Source organism: Pseudopodoces humilis, chromosome 2 (genome assembly GCF_049639895.1).
Source record: "Pseudopodoces humilis isolate 2021_Gansu_Grassland_sample_001 chromosome 2, ASM4963989v1, whole genome shotgun sequence".
NCBI classification, from domain to species: Eukaryota; Metazoa; Chordata; class Aves; order Passeriformes; family Paridae; genus Pseudopodoces; species Pseudopodoces humilis.
Window position 1 is genome coordinate 30,828,789 of NC_142201.1, and position 14,623 is coordinate 30,843,411.

General features: G+C 35.9%; 1 protein-coding gene across 1 annotated transcript in view; it reads right to left on the bottom strand.

Annotated features, from left to right (window-relative positions):
* The window catches only part of TMEM131 (transmembrane protein 131), a 91,042-nt gene that overhangs the window by 36,792 nt on the left and 39,627 nt on the right, over positions 1-14,623 (bottom strand). Inside the window, exons 5-11 of the mRNA XM_014251342.2 lie at positions 9,613-9,736; positions 8,594-8,710; positions 7,591-7,713; positions 6,872-6,952; positions 4,116-4,266; positions 3,931-3,987; positions 2,933-2,994 (exon numbers count right to left, since the gene is read on the bottom strand). Of these exons, the coding sequence (XP_014106817.2) occupies positions 2,933-2,994; positions 3,931-3,987; positions 4,116-4,266; positions 6,872-6,952; positions 7,591-7,713; positions 8,594-8,710; positions 9,613-9,736 (715 nt within the window). The remainder of the gene's footprint in view (positions 1-2,932; positions 2,995-3,930; positions 3,988-4,115; positions 4,267-6,871; positions 6,953-7,590; positions 7,714-8,593; positions 8,711-9,612; positions 9,737-14,623) is intronic.

Sequence of the window (14,623 nt, forward strand, 5' to 3'; positions counted from 1 at the left end):
TGAAGGTTTAAGGACTCTTGGGCTATATGTATTCTAATAAATTAAAGATTATGGGTTGGAAGACTGACACATGTTCATCTATACTGTTTACCAGTCAGAAGCTGAACCCAGTTTTGTCTTGCCCACCTAGCAAGATGAAAAAGCCCTGTGGCTACAGGTAGCAGATTAAGGCTGGTTCCACTGGCGTCAGAACCACCTCTGAACTGTTTTTTTCTCTTTTACAGACACAACTGCCAGAAATTTCCTGGCCTTGTGTTTAAACAGAGAAACACCTAATTAATTAAAGTTCACTTTCTCCATAAAGAACCATCCAGAACATGGAACAAACTACTACTAAACTGTAATCCTTGATAATTTTGAGATGCATGCACCCAAAGGTGGAGATAAAAACACAACAGAGAAGCAAGATTGCTAAGAGAAATTAACCTCTATTCTAAAGCTGGGACAGAACTTAATACTTCCTTATACAAACACTTTTCAAACTGATATAATTCAGCATCACTAAGGCTATCCTGAAGTTCCCGGTTCTTCATGCATCAAACATGATCAGGACCTCAAGTTTTGAAGAGTCCCTTTGCTTTTAGCAGTCAAACAGGCTTAAAGTGCCTTAAGGAAACAAAAAAATTTCATTAAAGAGAAGGGATAAAACAAAGTGTTCAACAATTAACATTTACCAGATTTTTGATAGAACGGCTTAATTCTTGCAGCATGACTGGTTTATACAGTCATGAAATAAGCATTATTCTCCTTAATAATGGAACGAACCCTACAAAGTGAGGGAGATATTATAAGGAGTTTCAGAACTCAAAAAAGAAAATTACTTGCTCTTATTTTCCTCAACGAGTTTGTTGGACCACAGCATGACTAAGTACTTGAAGGCAGAACAGCTACAAGTCTGGCAACAGTATTAGCGGTCTCTCACACACTGATGACCTGAAGATATTTAGTTCCTCCAGCACCCAGCTTAAACATATGCTAAATATAGCCTTGGCCTTTTCTTCTGACATTAAGGTGAAATTTGTAACACAGCTCTGTCTCACTACTTTTAAACCCTAGCTCTAAAGGGTCAGAAGTCTATTTGTCAAGCTTTCCTAGAAGTAAGCTATTCACCAAGCTCCTTCCAAAAATTCTTTACTCTTGCTTTCCGCTTTGAAATTCATCAATTGGCACAGCAGCAGAAAGTCACACAGTAATTCAAAAGTGAGAAAGGTTACAAACTTCCCATCAAAGCTGTCACTTAATGAAAAGAACAAGTGACTTGATGTGCCATGTGATATACTTAAAAACACATCATGTCTGGACCTGTGTGGTAGCTTTTTCCCTGCAAAAGTGAGTCCCAGAGGCTTTAAAAACACCAAATCAACTGTTTTGATACACAGTAAAAAAATAATTTATTTGGGAAAGTTTTGTCATGACATGTATAATAGTTATCAAGTGGCAGCCTTCAATTTGATCAGTATTTATGGTTTATAGACCATAGTCTGAAGACCACAGATGTTTTAAAAAAAAAAAAAAATGGATATGCTTGGGTCTTTTTTTAAATAGAGGAGTATGAATTAGGCACTACACTACCAGGTATTAGAAGTGATACTGATGTCTGAAAATATGGCTATTTGCATTGTACTCAGCAAGTATATTATACACTTGAAAAAAATAAAAAAGACAACAAGCAAGCTGTCAAATCTAAGACGACAAACATGCAAATATAGCTGGAAAAATAGTTTACTGAATTTACTAACCCTCTCAATGCAAAAATCATACTGGTCTTTTTAGTTTTTAAAATCCTCTATGGAAGTTGTGCTATAACTTACAAAGCTATGACTCCTATAGGATCATCTGACCTCATTAATGCAGTAAGCATCAAGACCTCAATTACCTTTTCGCACTATACTGTAAGTTCCTCTAGTCTTGAAAACTGTAAGTAACCGCTTAGCAAGCACTACAATAGTCCATTGTCACTGTGAAAACTTATAATCACTAAATATTTTTCCCGTTTCTATTTTAAATTCATCTAGCCTCAGTTTCCAGTATCCTAAGATTTTGCTAGATTTCTACTATTAAAACACTGTTCCTCATAGTTACAGCTTCAAGCTTTATAAACACAGAAACGCTCTCCAAGATCTCAGTAAGGAACCTTTGCCAATCCTTCAGTCATTCTTCTGGCTCCTCTGGTTTCTTTTCAACACTTCAACACTTTTTGAAGTGCCCTGGGACAAGGTATAGCTAGCTACACAACTAAATCTGGAAATGAAGGAAGACAGGAAGGGGAGAAGGAAGAAGTGAGAAAAATAGTGGGCAATGAGAAAAATCACACAGGAAAAAAGTATGAATGAGCAAAGGTGGACTACCAGACTAGTGTCAAAATTCTGAAATAAAAACAGAAAGTAGAAAATCCAAGTGCTAGAATTCTGAAGCTGGCTGCACTTCATGTTCATCCCCACTGGTCTTAATGCCCTAAAGTGTTTGGGTTTTTTTGTTATTTCAAGCAGCAAAGCAGATAAGCTCAAGGAAAAAAGGGTAATTTTACAGGCAGCTCTTGAAAGCTACTCTTTGCTTATCTTAAAAAATTATGCTAGGGAAACGCTTTATACACTGATGTGTAAATGTGATGCGCACAAAAAATCTTACAGACTCACATTAATCTCTCACTCACTGAACATGAATTACTGTTCTCAAGTATAAAAGTTTCCAAAGGTTCAGATATTGCAGGTACAGCCTAAAAATGCTGCTCAGAGCATTCAAAGTGGGCCATGGCACAAATTAATTTTACCATGAAGAAAAATTATCTGTTCTGCTATTAAGATACATTTTCAGTCACACATCACCTAGCTTCTAATTCTGAACACTACATGGTGAACTTGTGAATGATCAATTTTTATGAGAAAAAGTAAATCCAAGCAGAAAGATTCAAACTGAAAGAAATTAAACTTACTGTAATTGGCACATCTTTTGTTCCTGAATTTAATAAATGCAGATTTAAAATTTTTGGCAGATCTGTTAAAGAACAAAAAACACACCTGTCTATTAGGCTATTTTAACACGTGAATCTTATACAAAGTCATTTATACTAACTGGTTTTTTATATACCTCCACTGTTCAGTGTTAAAATTTATACTAACATGACAGAATAGCCAGTCAAAACAGCTAGTCCCAAGAATCTGACACAAACTGCATTTTTGTGTATTAGTAGGTATTCCATCCTTCAGCTTACCACTCATATTTCTAACACATTAGGAAGTGAACAGGCTAAAAATACTACGATCAATGACTCTGTCAGATGCACCATGTTCAGAAGAAATTACTCTTACTTGAAAATCTTTACATGTTAAGGAAGTAGTATGGAAAAGTTCTTCAGAAGCTATTTTTTTTTTAGCTGAACAAAAGAGATATACTGTTTTTCATCAGCAATAAATCCCTCTTTACAGTTTCAAAAAAAAAATCTCTGGTTTTTCTGCTTTCTGATATAAACTTTTTTATCACTAAACAATATTAATGGAAGTGTAAAATTTTAAGCCCAAATGTGTTAGAGGCAATTAAAAAAGATCCTATCATAAAACACTTGATCAAGTTTGCATACTTTCAGTTTTCCCTGTGTCTGAAAATTATTGAAATTTACCCAGAAGTGAAGCAATTTTCATAAGTTCACAGAATAACTGAACCAAAATGCTTTTCAGACTAAGCCACGTGTAACTGTGTAACATTAACTTTACTACTGGACTTACAACCTGGTGTGCTAACTACTGCTTGCTTGTACACACCCCAAGTACTCTTGCATTTGTGCACTGTTGTAACCTGCTGTTGTTATCTGTCTTTTTAAAAGCATCATTCCACAAGCAACCCTGACCAGTACAAAGGTATCTGGGCTTTATAGTTTATACCTCTCCCCACCCTATTCCTGATAAACACTTTGAGAACTGAAGAATGGTTTACCTTGTGTTCGTAGTGTACCGAAATCTAGCATTTCTGTTGATGAATAGATTCCTGGTGCTTTAAAAAAAAAAGATACAAGTTTCTTATTATGCTAAGAGTTATTTATTTGAATAACTGAAAAAACCCCAGCCAAAACACAAAACAGACCCAAAAATCAACAAAACCCCAACCACTCTTTCACAAACCTGTTGTAACTTCTACTTCAACAGGCAGAATAATAACTTCTGTGTTGTCTGAGGCATTCGTTTTTATTCTAATGAAGGCTGTATGATTATCTGCTTCTCTTGAAGAAAAGCTGGCTCTCATCACTCCTTTTGTTTCATAGGGAGGTATTTCCTGGTTAATAATCAAAGCACATCTATGAGAGCGCAGTAATTACAAAAAAAGCTGTCACACCAAATAATTACAGTAGAAACATTGAGTATAACTTAAGAGAAAAAGCTACAATAGCAGGAAAATATAGGCTTCATATAACTAAAATTACCATTAAATTTATAAAGGATAGTTGTAATCATCTAATATGACACTGACTAAAACTAGGTAAGATGCAAGAGAACTTTCATGTCCCCTTTGATTAAGTTAACAATTCTATGATTCTAAGTTTTATGTATTCAATTTGTGGTAAAAAGACAGTAGACTAAACTAGCATAGTCTGGCAATAAATGGAAGATATTCAGAAAAAATGTTGACAGTAATATCAAATATTAACTTTGCATATTCTAAGTGTTTTTTCTCCAAAGCAGACAAGCCATACAGTTTCAGTGCTAAATACAAACTAAAACAGTGCATATCATCTCTGTGCAGCCAGAACATTGTGGAGCTCCACATTTATTAGTCACCATGTAATTTACAAGAAAAAGTTAAAATTAATTTTAGTTTCTGTACCATGCCTATTCTATCAATTCTAATCTGCATTCAGGGTTTGAAAGACATCTCTTTCTTTCTGTATTTTCTGGACGCAGCTGCAGCACATGATTAACTTCAGCACTACAGCTGAAATACTAATATTGGATTGTCTTCCTCATCACATCACAGAAGGTCTGAGGATTGGGTTTTTGGTTGGTTGCTTGGTTTTTGTTTTTAAATAGAAGATGAAAACCTTGACTGAAACTTTCTAAGGCACAATGACTGCAGGTGTATTCTTTGAAAACTGTTGCATATCTTAGTAAGAAGATTTCAAGTTCTGTTTTCAGACCCAACATAATGCAGCCATTCATTAAACGTATCAAAGAATGTGATCTGACTCTTCCATATGTGTAACTAGGGATCCAAAGTTGGTCAGATCAAAAAATACTCCTCCATATGCGGACTGCTCCATCCAATCATTCAAGCATTTGGCATCAGAACAGTTTTGTACAATTATGTATATCCATATGTCAAAGTATCATCACCATATCTCAAATAATTTCTGTTACTTTGAAGCTTTTTCTAACTGCAGTGCAGCTCTTGACATAACCAATACAATGATGTATCTGTGTGTTTCCTCCTACTGGTTTGATTTCTTCAAGCTGCCTTATTGTTTTGAAATACCAATGGTTATATGAAAATGCCTACCAATGGTATGAAAACGGATGGATAGAGGAAACAAGAAGATTAGTCTTTGCCAGACACTGGAAGCTTTCACATGTGAGACATCATTGCTTCAACTGGCAACCTGGCCAAGAGAAGCTGAAAAGCTTCATGCTCTGAAACACATCCCCCTTAACTTCTCCTGACAACTCTGAAGGGGCTATCTCTAGGAGCAATGCAATTTGACTAAAGCAATGTCAAAACATTAGGACATTAATGTTTTAAAATCCATTTTCATGTGAACATCTAACCCTCAGCATCTGTTTCCACTGCATTTTTTAAAATATTGTTATCTCTGTTAATACTTATTTCCTTGCAATTTTTGTACCTAAAACTAAAGTACTGCCATTCTAATGGACTTTCTCCAGAGAAGACAAGAATTAAGTATTGTGATTGTCCCTTATAACTCACTTGGAAATACCTTCTTAAAACAAATATAACTGTCACATTACTGTAATGATACACTTGAGCAAGAGACAAACTTAGGAGCCCAATGGCTCTGAAGTCTCTCCCAGACCAAAAACCAGTCATCAAAAAACCAAATAATTCTAACTGAAAAGGAAAACATGTTTTGTATCTTGCTGGACATTATCAATAGTGTGACATACAGCATGGTGCCAAGAACTGTACCTTTGGAACACTTACAAATTTTATTTCACTTAAAGGTATCAGTATGTGTTACTTCAAACTAGATTCAATGAGCCAGACCACAAGTCCATCCAATCCACTACCTTGTCTGTAGCAGCAGGCATGATGAGTAGCAAGTAGCTGCAGGGCATACATGTAGGAATATGCTCCAGAACAGTTTCTAGAACACTCTCAGCTCATGATCTAGGGATTTACTTCATTTATACACACTGATACTTTATTTAGTAGTCTGTAATAGATTTTTCTTCCCTAAGTTTGTTCAGATTCATTTTCAACCCATGTGTGCATTCATAGTAATCTGCAGGAAGGACTTCGTAAATTAAAAACCCCAGCACCATCAAAAAAGCCAAGAAAAATAAAAAAACCCTAACCAACAAACCAAATGGGAAAAAATGTACACTTTTACTGTGGGTTAGTTCCAGCTCACAGGACTCCAGGACTGAAAGCTCAGGTAGGTGTAATTCATTCTAATGGGAATCATTTTATGCTTCATATTTCAAAACAGCACAGCTCAATACATATGGCTTATCTTAATTAAACCTTTCATTCAACTCCTACTACCATAACATTTACAGACCCTGTCATTGTTTCCATTTTTATGGGTTATATTAAATGACTACATGACAAGACAAAAAGTTAGTAAAAAAAACCCAAAGCCTAAACTCTTACCAAACTAAAACCTCTCAAACAAGTACAGTAAGTGCTGCAAGACACGACTACTCACCCATAGCTTTCTTGTACCTCCCTGCTGACCTGTTGGAAGCTCTAAATGGAGATCACCTCCACTGGAATACACTTCTACCACCTGAGGTGGATAACAGGAAAATGTTAGCACTCAACCTTAAAGGGATCCTGTTTATTTATCAGGCATTATCATGTGCGATGGCACAGGTTAGTGACTATTTGACCAGTGGAATACCTTACAAATTCACTTTAATGCTGATATAGCCATTTGTTAGTGCTACACTTTATGTGCTTTCTTGAGAATTTTACTGTTTGTGAATCACTTAACAGAATCAGAATTTGGTTAGGTAAAGACATCAATCCTGCCTGAACATAAGAATGTTTTCCAAGATTACATACTGGGGTATATTGAAACAACACCTTATGCTGCACAAACCACAAAAGATCTGTTTGTTTGCTTCAGTATTCTTTCTAATTACCAGTGAAGTTTAAGTCTTTATTTTTCAGAAATTACAACCATTTTAATAACTGAAATTTCACTGGAAAACCTCAGTTTAGGAAATTAAGAGATCTGTGACTATAATCTACAATGTCTAGAACATCATCTGCATTTGAGCAGAAAAAAAAAGTCTTATAATATGAAAGACATGACCTCAAATAGTTCTAGAGTTTAATCAGAATTTTAAGAAGTACCAAATTACACAAAATTTCAGTATAATACCATAAACAAGCATTTAATGATTTTTCTCTTATGCTCACCTGCAAAGGTTCACTGTGAGGGTTATGGATATTTATTATAGGAGAGAAACTGCTATTTACAGGAACTCGTGCCCCAATAAATGGGCGCAATCGATAGGGGTTCGGAACTCCAATGCCAAACACCTGGTCCAGAAAAAGAAACGCAAACTTAAGTAGCTGTATGTAATTGTTACAAAGCCTAACATGCACACACATTTTAGCAATCCAAAAATAACTCTTTGATTAGTTTTATAGTATACTTATAACTGAACCTTTAAAACCAGTATCATACCAAAGCTCTGAAATAAACTGGTTTCATTTATCTTAATTTATCTTAATTGTGGCTAAAGGCTATTCCTCATTTCTACTATTTACTTACATGTATACTGAAAAACAGGCAATCAAAAAACCACCTTTTTTCTGACACTCTGGAGTAGAATGTCAGATATAGATACCAGCTAAAGGTTAACAAAATATTTCTTTAATCATATCATTATGAAACTACCCATATTAGGAAGCACTTTTGTTGTTGTTTGCAAAACATTGTTATAGTAAGAGTTATATTCTTTCAACAAGGGGATTTCTCTCATTTTTCACTTTTCAGTCTCTCTCATCTGTCTAAATTATCTTTCCGACTCTCCAGGGAGTATTTTTTTTTCCAGCTTAATGAATAACATTGTCTTGCCACTGGACCAGATAGGTAAAGAGCTAAAGGATGAGCTAGCTCCCTACAACAAGCCACCAAAATAACACATGTAAAAAAGGTATTGGGAGGATTTTAAATCCTGTGTAATTTCATTGATCTGGCTTAGAGTACTGCTCTACCCATCTTTACAACGCTGTATCTGCGTTACAACAAACAACAGGGATGGAAACTTCTTCAACTGGGTTGATGGGGAAAAAAACCCAAACCAACAACCCACCACTACTGTGCAAGTATCCTTGGGTGGTTAAGCATCCCACAATAGATACTGCCTTGCCTGATTCACCCTTCACTTTTCTGGAAAGCATGTGATTCTCTTACCTGATAAGTAAATACCCCATGATTAGAAGTGTTAATAAATAAAGTGTTCTCTACATTTCCCACTACTCTTGCGAGGAAAACTACATCGAAGGATGTATTCCCTCCTGGAAGAATTTTCTGGAAAAAACAAAAGCAAATAAGCAGAGGGATAAGGAAAACTGTTTACTGAATAAATAGCATCATGCAGATGAACAATAGTTTTTGTGCTGCAGAAGATCCTCATCTGTTCTTTGTGGAATACAACTGCAGATTTGGAAAGAAAAAAGTAGAACTTGCAAACAAATGAAATGTGTAACATGTACATAAATGTGTAAAAGGCAATAGTAAAAATAATTTAAAACTATTATCTGGTGCAGAATCATATTTAATTGAATTTTTGCACTGAATTCTGAATTTAGAATTCAGCTTACAACAAAAATATTTTAGACTGACAGTTCAAAAGTCACTGGAGAAATGCAACTGCTACAAGACTTCTATAAATGCAACAGGTTGCTTATTATAGACAGGTTTTCTGAATTTTTTCATGCTTACATGGCTCTTGCTAAGCCACAGGCCCTGCAGACAAAACTGAAACTAGAGGAGTATCTGACAGCGATGTGGTTAGGGGTTAACCCTGCCGACACCATGCTTTTGAATATGCAAGTTCCTGTAAAACAATTACTTACAGCTGTAAGTACACTGGAGTGACTACTGCACACCAACACTACTTCACGTGACAGAACATTAGGAAAATTCATAGCAACAGCCTTTTTCTTTAAGTGATCTGAGGAAATGTGCTCACTTCAGCAACAAAGGAGATCTGCTGTTAAACCATCAGCTATAATATACATTTTCAATGTAGTCAGGACTCCTTGTGTTCCTGTGCTCAGCTCAAATTTGCCCTGATATGAGATGAACTGCACTATCTTAATACTTCTAGGTATGTAATTATTGCAATAAATCACTCTTTTAGAGAAGCTTCCATTCAGATTCAAGAGGAGGAAGAAAAGCTAATTTTAAGAAAGTAAAAAAAAACTTACCCTATTTTGGAAAAATGATGCATGAAAATGTGATGTTGTAGCAGATATTGATACTAATGTAATTGTTTCTTCTGAGCTAGGGTTATGTAGGTAAACTTTTTCCATTTTTGGCATTCCAACTGGCCTATCAAAAGAGAGAGAGAAAAAATTTACAAAGTGTCAGAAATCTAGACAATAAAGCATTGGACTTTTTTCCCATTACACCAGATAGGAGCAGAAAAGTGATGAACACTGACAACAGAGTTTTGCATTTAATTCTTTTTTCAAGTAACATATGTATCCTGGACCTGTGAGAATTACTTAGTTAGTATATTTTCCATTATTTTATTGTTTACTTCTCCTGAAGTTTTACCTAACGTTGCATCACGCTCATGAAATTCTATTGTCAAATTTTTACTTCAGAATGAAAAGAAGCAAAGTTTTCTACTCCTATGCCAGAACCTCTAAATGATTATCTTCAGACAGGATGTACACAGGAACTGAAAATAAACAGAACCCAACCGAGACAAAAGTCTAAATGCAAATTTTTTTCCATGATAGATTATAAGTAGTCTTACCCAGAACACAGAATTTTTCTGGTATTACATTTTATAATGTGCTCTGCAGAATTAAGTATGCAGACATCTGCAGCAACAACTATTTCATTTCTATATTGTATTTGAATTCATACCTTATGTAAAAAAATAAAGGCTTGAGATAAATTCTAGCATTTAGGAACCCTAAAACAAGGAAGTCACACTGTCAAACAATTGCACAATTTTTCAGTAACAAGACATGCTAACAAATTTATTTGACACAAGCTTTTGGCCAGTTTCTTTCTGCTTACAACAGCTGAGGTGACAAAAGATGCTTCAATTGCAGCAATTATTTTTCAAACTACTGTCTCTTCAGATTTTTTTCATGCCTCTTAACTCTTACATGTTAAGTATCAGCACCAAAGCACTAATAAAGCATGCAGTTTACAGATTAAAAATTGCTGCATTTTGAATTCTGGAATTCAAAATAGTTAATTCTTAACTTTCAGGCCACATGTAGTCCATGTAGCACTCTCTCCCATGTCACTTGCTCCAGACACTGCAAGGACACCAAAACTACTGGTAAGAATTACTACCTGTAGTACCTGCAGCAATGATGACCAGAAACAGGAAGCTGTTCCACCATCCTCAATTAACCTTAACAAATCAAATTAATACGTGCTATTGCAGTCAGTTTTTCATCTTAGAGCAGGGTATGGAATACATCTCAAAAGATGAAGCAACATAACTTTTGTTGTAAATTAAAGGTTCCAGTGAATGGAGAATTTAGTGACAATAAAGAAACTATGCCACAATTCACAAAGTGATTGTGGTTACAGAACCTCCTACGCATGAGACATGGGCTAAAGAAGCAGATACTAAAGATGATGTTACCAATTCAAAGACACAATTATTAACCATCAATAATTGATATCATCACTAACAAAAATATATGTGCAGTCTCCCACTGTGAAACTCTTCGCTTTGCTTGCTGAGTTCACCTAATTTCATGACTCCATCAGCAAACACTTGTTTTTGATCCTTCTTTCACTGTCAAAGAATCTCATTTTGACTCCTCTAACTTCACTAGTGACAAATTTCTATCACCTTCCAAAACATGTACAAAATGAAACATCCGGGTTAAACCCTAACAGAAAATATTTTCATCTCTTGCTAGCATACGTGGGGATGTCAGAAAAGGAAATGGTTTATCAGCTGTGACATTTTGCATTAACTACTGTAACTGCTACACTGTTGATCAATGGAATTAAACACTAAACCTATGCACCTGTTTTTCTTTTGCTAGGAAAAAGCTTACCAGACCAGAGGAATCCAAGTGAGAGCCAGCCCTCCAAATTTCCTCATCTCTACCCCCACCCCCACCAGAAATCCCACCATAAAAACAAACATGCAAATCCACAACCAAGAAAAGTGTCTGCTGATAGGGAGTTACCCAGCACACCCTGAATTATGAACCCACTGCTTTAAACACTCTTTCATTGACATCACTACAGGTGGCCTTGAGTATTTTAGCTGCTTGGTAACTATGAAAAGCAGAAGCTTCTATACCACTCAGCATTTTTGCAGCAAATTCCTTGTTTAGAGAAAGTGGTCAAACCTTAAAGCAGTACATTGATTCTACCAACACCACAATTTTTTTTAAAAAGGGAAGAAATAAAACAGTCAGTCTCCTCCAACACTGAAGAAAGCCCTTGCAGTCTGAGGATCAGCTGTCTGCTACCTAGTTCTTACTACGATTTTTCACTCTCCTTAGTGGAAGACATGCTCCCAGTGCCTTAGTGCAACTCCTCTGCTTGCCACAGTGCAGGTTTTGGGTACTTCTCTTCCCCACAGCATGTTCAGCAGCCCATCAAGAAGAGGAAATCATTCTCCTACTCTGTAACAAAGCACTCCAATCACTCTTCATATGAGGACTTAACAGCAAAAACTAGAATCAAACTGAACAGTTCCTTCCAAGCACAACAGCAAGAAGAGAGAGTTGAGTAGATTTTAATCACTGTATTATATGTAAACAAATGGCATGACTAGCGTATCATCTCTGGCCTCTAAAGAGAAACAGCTATGTACTGAAAACTGAAGATCAGAGTTGACTTCACTGACGCTTGTGATGCATCATGTGTGAAATATTACAAAGCCAAGAAAAAGATCTTGAGTGAACTGGCAATATTGAAGCACCAGTCTGCTCACATCAGAAAGGTAGTTTGCAAATAATACTCTTTAGCCAGGAAATATTTCAAATATTAACAATCTTTAAGACCTTCATGCTTTTCCAGTTCTGAAAAGAAGGGACTATACTTCTGTTTGAGAAGCTCAAGTCTATAAAAACAAAATGGTAGGGAAACAGCCATAACCAACACCACATCTCACTAATTTAATATTCCAGACTTAAGTGCCACAGGATAATTATAGGTAATAAAGGCAGAAGACACTAAAAAGGAATTCTGATGTCAGGATTTTGTTTTTTTTTTAATTTTACCGTTTTGCTGATTATTCTGAATTTGAAACAGCAAGTCTCACATTTGGCTGAGATACAGCTCTCCTTGTATTCTTTAAGTGTGATGTTATCCAAATATACAGAAATAGGACCTCATAAACCTCATCTGTTTTTCCTGCCATCAGACATGGTAAAATCCAGGTACGGCAATGTGCAGCAGACAGCTCTAATGAACCTGCATTCCAAGCAATAATCTCATATGGGATGCTCTCCAAACTGCAGATTATCAAACCACAATGATCTGCACAAGTATGGTTGTAGGTGATGCCAAATTTTAGAGCAGAATTTCCCAGAGCAGTCACAGCTAGTACTTTTCATTGTGAGAAGATAGTATAGACACAGACCTTCAGGCACACATGAACTATCAAAGCATGTAAGATTTTGCTTCTGATTCTTTGTCCTCGCATAATGCTAGGTGAATCTACACTGATAAAAAACCCTGATACCATCATCTAGATGAGAAGATGCTAATTAACAAGGGTGAGGTGCCTGGTCAAATGGGTAAAGAAGCCTGTGTTAATGATCTTTACTGCTGCAACTCAGCTCTTTCCAAAGTCTGAGTTAGTACCTACAGTGTTTTGTAAGCATGTCCTTGTAATGGAATTCATGGCTGTTCCAGTGATCAAAAGGTAGATTATTTTAACAATGGAAATCAGCTCTTGTAAATTTTGGAGAGATGAGTTCTTGACTTACTGGCCCAAAACTGACTTGAAAAAATATATAGCTATTCATTGTGAAGCAAACACATACTGAGAAAATGCTCTTTTGAAAAAGAAACTAACTTTTTTTCTTACTGCATATAGTTTAAGCATCTCTGTAAAATGCTTACTTGATTTATGAAAACTGATACAAATCTATTACAGAAAAGCAAAATATATGAATTCAGCAGATACATTCTTCCTCTTCCATCTCTTATTCCTTCTAATGAGACTGGAAAGAGATTTGAAGTCAATCAAAAGCTTCCTAGATACATTTTGAAATGCTGGGAATATAGGTAAATATACTCAGTATTAAATTCTGGTAAATTTTTCATGCATTTTGGAATTTGACATGTTTTCCCCCCATGTATTTTTTTTCATTTAGCATCTTTGGCAACTGTGGAAACAATTGTAAATAAAATGAGTTGTCACACAACATATCAGAAGTGTCACAAGGGTTAAATCAGTATCCTGTCGTACAGTATCCTGTCAGACAGGGGTGAATAACAGATGCCTAAAGGCAGAAGCGTAATGTGGAAAGCATACAAAGTCAGGTGCCCTGGACACTGTCCTAGGCTCAGGAGCTTCCTGAACCAATGAAGACAGTTCCCCAGCCAGAAGATTAGACCGAGCAACCTCCAACAGTAAGAACTTGGGTGTTAGCTTGTAACGTATACAAAACAAGCTGGTCTTACAAGGTTACTTCTAGAGACTGAAAAAGAATGCCTTTTGTGCCCCATTTTGAAGAAAATGCTAGTCTCCTTAGACAAAGGAAGCCTGCATAATGTACAAAATTAGAGAATTAGTGAGTAGAGCATTCTTCCTGCTTCACACAAAACCAGTTGAGTGGCACAGGCACTCAAGTGGTTTCTTTACCTGAAGTTAAGAGTAGCTGAAGCATGTACATCTGCATTCTCAAACATGTCTCCAACTCAGAAAAGCAAAAGAAAACAGAAGGGTTTTGGTTTTGTGTATGTACTAACCTATAAGTTGGTTGTTTCTTAGCTTCCAGATTTCACTGACTTAACAGAGAAAGTTCTTTGACACTAGACAAAAAGTTGGTGCCAATGTAACATACTAAATAGAGCAAATGCTCCATTTTAAGTTAGGAATCTTACTTAGACTGCACACAACAAAATCATGCCTTTTCCAAACAGTTATCAAAACCACATATACAAGTAGTAGAGTTTATCCAACCATGTCACCAAGTGTGATTGGAATGAATTTAGGAGTATAATGAACTTTCAGCAGCATTGTGCGGTCTAGCATGATATGTGAACAAA